General features: G+C 38.3%; 1 protein-coding gene across 2 annotated transcripts; it reads right to left on the bottom strand.

The window, feature by feature from the left end:
* Positions 1-269: 269 nt before the first annotated feature.
* tank (TRAF family member-associated NFKB activator) lies at positions 270-5,719 on the bottom strand. Of its 2 annotated transcripts, none has more exons than XM_033987354.2 (8): positions 5,457-5,719; positions 4,476-4,620; positions 4,286-4,397; positions 3,772-3,842; positions 2,896-2,954; positions 2,701-2,819; positions 1,689-2,050; positions 270-649 (listed from the first exon to the last, which is right to left on the bottom strand). In XM_033987354.2, the coding sequence occupies exons 2-8, from the start codon at positions 4,572-4,574 to the stop codon at positions 479-481; spliced, it is 993 nt and encodes a 330-aa protein (XP_033843245.1). In that variant the 5' UTR covers positions 4,575-4,620; positions 5,457-5,719; the 3' UTR covers positions 270-478. The 2 variants fall into 2 exon arrangements, with proteins under 2 accessions (XP_033843245.1, XP_033843244.1); XM_033987353.2 differs by having other exon boundaries at positions 4,476-4,617.
* Positions 5,720-5,973: the final 254 nt, after the last annotated feature.

Raw genomic sequence — 5,973 nt, 5'->3', positions numbered from 1 at the left:
TTGAATGACACATAGCGCACCTGCTACAAATTGAAAGAATTCCAGTAAACTAAAGGTATGGGTATAGAAATAGAGCTAATCTATTATGAATTATCAGATTTTACTCTCTCTACAGCTCAAACTGTAGATGAAAATAGACTAGACACTAGGATCAAGAGAAAACATTTTGAGATCATAAATGATATTTTGTAAACATTTAATAACACAATATTTCTGCATAAAATATTTACAAATGCATATTAGGAGCAATACAGTAATTCTTGTAAGAGTAAATATTCATTTGATTTGCTCACGGATGCCTCACGATGTAGTATTAAAATGAGTAAAATATTTTCAAAAATAGGCAAGTGTACCATTCAATTCTTCAATATTAAATAAATGCTTTCAAGTCTTATGGCAGTGTCATTTCAAATCCAGTGCAGGCCCCACCAGAGGGATTCTCCGGAGTGGTTGTCCTGTCAGTTTGTGCAGCTATGTGTCACTGGTTGTTGTCGTTTTTGTGGGAGAAATGTGTATAGAGGTGCTTGTTCATCCGGTCCGGAGGAACTACAGCGTGGCAGAACGCACATTTATCGGGACTGCTGCTCTGCGGAGACACCAGATCTACCCCCACGTCCACCTCGCGGCACAGCTCAGGGCTCCACAGTGGCTGGAGGACAAAAAAAAAAGTCAGGTGTGCGGCAGTATATATTTGTAAAGCAATATCTGTATGGTCTCGTCTGGAGTTATTTTGATTATTTATCATTTCTAGGTGATAAGATTTCCTAGTATTATTTGCATTTCACGAGCAATTCTGTTACGCACAGTGTCTGATGGTGGATGACCACCAAAACGTTTTGTTCTTTTAGAGAATCTACTGAATTATACATTTATTTAATATAACTATAATTATTTTTCAGTAAACTAACTTATTTAAGTTGGAATTGTAGCAACTTTAATTTACAAAGTGTGTGAAATTCATCCTGAAGACAGCTGTAGAAAAACATAAATACTACCTCAGCCAAACATGAGTGTGTTTGGACAATTTACAATTTAATACATAACTATTTTACTCACATTTTTGTTCCAATGGTAACTCTGCAGTGCAGAAGTGGCAACGCTTTTTAATGAATGAACAAACAGATGCCTAGGAAACATAAATGGCTGAACTATATAAACTGAAATAACTAAACTATAGAGTTATTAGTAATGCTTTTCCTTTTCCTATTATAAAATATTTTTTAAAAAGCTACTTTTGACGTAGTTTTATTAATGCCAAAATTCAATTAGTTATTCCTTTTCATTTTTATTACCATATATTCTTAATGAAAATATCCCATATTAACAAGTCATCATTATAATCTGCAAAATCATGTGTGCCCCTTGACCACTCTCCCTTTTCTATCATTCATCATTTGATGAGATATTTACACACATCAGCAGATACTCCTCATTTATCCATCATACTTGTTTCCTCGGCTTCACACAGCGTAATGTGCTTCCATCTGGCTCACACGTTGCCTCAAATATGCCAAATATAACCAGAGCCTGCTTAAGGAGAAAAAATGCCACTGCACATATTAATACAGTTAAGCAGAGGAGATTTTTTTTTTGGACTTCACACTGTTTCACTCCTCCATTAGCGCAGACCAATCAGACGTTGATAATTTGCTACTAGTTTTTCTCAGACCTTCTCGTGCGATTCTCACCTGCTGGGGTCCCCGTACGCTCTCCTGGGAAAGCGAGGACGATGGCGAGTGGGAGGGGGACGAGGAGTAGACAAAAGACAGGGGCAGCTCCACCGGCTCCTCCTCAGCCACAGCTAGAGCCACGTGGCGGTCCGGAGCGCTGTTCAAGAAGTCGTATTCACTGTCCGCTGAGGGAGGAAATTTAACACTGAATTTGGTCAGAGAGTCCAAGTCCCGGTCGTCTGGGTCGGCTCCGCGGGAGGCCAGGGATGAGGCGGGGAGCGGGATGTCTACTGCTGTTGTCCTGAGCGCAGAGGAGGAGAAGGGTCGTTCGGCCTCCGCTGTCCGGTCCGTGCACTGGATGGGCATGGAGAAGCGCTGATCTGCCATGGAAGGAAGTGTGTTAGCATTTTTAAAAGCTTTGATTTAAGAAGATAAACAAAGCAGTAAAAATGTACATGAAATTCTAAATAATGCATACTGTGCTAGAAAGATAACTGATTTCAATATACTGTGAAAAGATAAAATAACTAAAAGGCCTTATGCTGTTTCAGATGGTGTGGTAGTGATAATTTTGTAGCTTACTGCAACATTTCACAGAGCAGGTCATACAAGACAAACAGGATATGAAACGTGTTGATTGTTTAAATTCAAAGAACCAGTAACCAGTAATTTATATTTTTGAGGGATGCACCCTACTATAGGGAATCATTTTGATTTGTGAATAGGTATCTCATGGAAAACAACTGCGGAAAAAAAACAAAAGAAAAAATGTTGTAACTTCAACACTGCAGCCTCAGGGAACAGGGATATAAGATTGCATCCACAATAACATGGTGAGATTGTTTTGCCACCCCATTTCACATCATATATTCAGTGACGTCAGTGAGATTAGCTTGGCATTTTAATGCAGATCGGCACCTTTCGCTATTAGTTAGCTATTGTGATCACATAATTATGTTATATATAGTAAAAGATATGGAAATAACAAAAGCAGGTGACATTATTTGAAACATTCCACTGAATAAATTACCATTTAATGTATCATTTCCTCCATTAAACCTCTTTAGATGGTCTTTTTGTCTTCTGGTCAAAGACTTTATCTTCCGAAATTTCACCTGAATGGCTTCAAATGCATCTTGCATATCTTGACTGACAAACACAAATACAATTTAAATAATGGACACATAAAATCTAAAAAAGTCAAAAGTAGAAGACCAACACATACCAGTCAACAGCGGAGCCGGCTGGTAAATTTAAAGCAGCTGCACCAGTGACTGCATTGTCCTGGAAAAGACATGGATTACCTTATATTATTGATTATACAAAAAAAATAAATTGTGTAGCACGCGATGTAAGTGAGAAGCTGTCAGACCCAGGTGCATGTAACATGAAGCGCACTGTGATTTTATCCTCTAGCACCATCTGCTGAAGCAACGTGGATACACCTTGTGCATTTCAAACCATGTATGTGCCTTCTCATTTGTAGCAACAAGAATTCACTATGCTGTGCTAATCTAATGAAGGCGCAGAATATCACTGCTTTCAACAACGCCATAATGGTTCAGTCTGTCACACTGTATAAAACGAAGCTGTGGAATTTTCATTATTATTTATTTTTAATTTTGTAAAGTAACCTAACTAAATAAATAAATAACAATAAATAAAACAATTATTATTATTTATTTTTAACATAAATGAATAAATAATAAATCATCAAGCGTTATAATAACTCACTAGTCAAATGAGGACACAAGACTGCTACAGGTTTACTGCAAACTGTTTCAAAGTTGTGTAATCCACCGTTCAATGTTTAGCTTTTTTCTGCTGTGATGAAATACTGTGCTTTCCTTAGTGTCACAGTGGACCAAATGTGTAGGCTGATTTTCATACACTTTATATTAGAAACACTGCACTCAAAGTAATTCAAAAAGGACTGGTGTTAGACCGGTTGACCACTGGAACAGCCTGTACTAAAACCACTGTTCTAGCAAGCAGAAGAGGAAGCTTGTCTTTGTCAAGCAGAACTGCAAAGGCCACAACATAAACCCAGTGTAGGAATTCAGTCGGTGTTTGCATAAAGTGAGTTGACGTTTAGACTTACCTGGTACTGTAATTTTCTATAGGCACTAGCGCCGTCATGGGCATGTTCACAAGGCTCGCATTTCATATCCCCTGTTGCAATAGAACACACATCTATTGTAAGTTCAATATCATGCTCATTTTTGGTTGTCAAAAATAATGTTTTGATATTTTTGGGGATTAGAATAATGACAAAGATTATTTTTTTGCAATCAGAAATGTGCTAAAACATGCACGTAAATATGGTGGTAGGGGCTAAAGTATCGTCCAAACTGAGTAGACTGTAAAAATAAAAGTGCATAAATATTACTTTGTACCCTTTTTGATAGTTACAGAATTTTAGATGTCATACTTAAAATTTTCACATCTTCAATACAACTATTTTAATATTGCCATGTTGACCCATGTGCCATATGAAACTAGCTCAGATCATGTTAAAAAAAAACTTGATTCTTACATTGTAACCACCCACTGCAATAACACATTTTAGGTCAATGTAAAGCTACAAATATTTGGTGAAACATTTTTGCACAAACCTGCAGGTGGAGGCCTTAGAGCTGTCAGTTTAGCTTCAAGAACCGAAATGAGCCGCTGCTGGTCCTCTATCTGCTTTTGAAGTTTACGGGTATAGCCCTCATAGTACTCAGTCTACAAAATCATATAATTTTGTTCAAATGCATTAACACTAAACTGGAATAAATTGTATGTTTGAATGCTGAGGCGTACCATTTTCTGCAGCTCCTTCTTAGCTATTTCTTTCTCAATGGAGACCTGACGATAGGCTTCGAAGGCTTTGTTGAGTTGGTCTCCGATGTTCCTTTCCATTCCGTGTGCTCCACAATCATCACTGACACAGCAGACATGAGCCCTGCTATAATAAATAGATGTATACATTTTTTAAAACAAAGATTACACAATAAAAAAATAGAAATGTTTTAAAAAATCTAAACAAAAAAAAAAGTTTGGCCTACAACTTCTATAGGCCTACCATTTCTAAATAGTTATGGCAACCTTATTCAGATTTTATTTGACCTCATTCAGTTTGCTATAACTTATAGTATATAACTATACTTATCATTCCAATTTATATATAATAAATGCTATACAACTTTCTTACATTTATAACTAAATAATGCACTCATCGGCTACTTCAAATGCAGGCTTTATAACCCAAAACAAAAGCATTAATATACCAACATCCACGCCCATAATACATCTAAAATTAGCTTCTGAAACTGAAAATAATTAGGCCTATTGACGCAATTATGAAAAAAATGTATTGTTGTTCAGAGTAGTTCATACCAAGAATGACACGAAGAGTGCACGTCACTTTCCACGTTTTACAGCCCATTAGAAAAGTTTGTTTCTTATGTTAGAAAATAATTAACAAGCCACATAGTCCTTGATGACACTCTCCATAATCACATGAACTGCAGCCTTGAATCCCACAGCAGCAGATGCTACCTGTCACAGCCCGGGACATGCAGCTGGAGGGACACATAGTAAACACTCATAAAGTCAGCAGTCACTCCACCAGTCCTAGTACAGACCACCTCCATTCCACCAAGGTTCGCGTTGCCAAGTTCTTCTTCAAAGTTCCGAATTGTTCCAGAGACTAGTTAGCCATAGCTTCCCTTTGAGCCCATTGATCCAGAAGACCGAGTTCTACACCACTTTACACGGCTTTGTGAGTTTGTGTCTGCTTACCTTCATTCGAGTAACTGCCTTGGCCGAAGATATTGTTTTGACACCACCGCAGTTTCGTCGCCTGATCTCGAGATGCAAAGTTAGAAGCGCAGGAGAGGATATGGTAGTGTATGTTTTACATAGCCCTGTAGAGTTGGGAACTTCCCTCGGGGAATCCCCCGCTCTGTAGACTTCCGCCTTTACTCGGGCCTGGCCAATCAGCGCGCGGCTCGAGGAGAGCCGGGTGGTTAGCTGCTTGAGGGTTCTTCCAACCTACGCGTCTGCAAACTGAGTGCTCTGCATATGAAAACTCCAGACCAACTAACTTCATTATGTTCTCATTTGCTTAATGAAATTTACTTAACTTTTATGTCAAATGTGCGTGTTTGTGCCATTTCAAACTCTGCACAAAGGTCAATGTTCCGCTCTGTGTGAGTGCACACACAGACCAGTAAAACCTGCTGCAGCCTTTATACAGGCTGTGATGGTCCTGCAGGGTATGATACGGACAGAAGTGTTTGATAGGACACAGCATCAG

The sequence above is a fragment of the Periophthalmus magnuspinnatus genome, chromosome 21, assembly GCF_009829125.3.
Source record: "Periophthalmus magnuspinnatus isolate fPerMag1 chromosome 21, fPerMag1.2.pri, whole genome shotgun sequence".
Classification (NCBI taxonomy): Eukaryota; Metazoa; Chordata; class Actinopteri; order Gobiiformes; family Gobiidae; genus Periophthalmus; species Periophthalmus magnuspinnatus.
Note: the sequence above shows the minus strand (reverse complement) of the source record. Positions and strands in the feature narration are given on the sequence as shown.

What these genes read in the sequence shown, in the direction of transcription:
- tank (XM_033987354.2), bottom strand. Translation starts at nt 4,574, where the DNA reads ATGGAAAGGAACATCGGAGACCAACTCAACAAAGCCTTCGAAGCCTAT. An exon ending in ATAGAAAATTACAGTACCAG is followed by an intron (nt 2,955 to 3,771) that starts GTAAGTCTAAAC and finishes TGTCTTTTCCAG; the next exon opens with GACAATGCAGTCACTGGTGC. An exon ending in GCGTACGGGGACCCCAGCAG is followed by an intron (nt 650 to 1,688) that starts GTGAGAATCGCA and finishes TTTGTCCTCCAG; the next exon opens with CCACTGTGGAGCCCTGAGCT.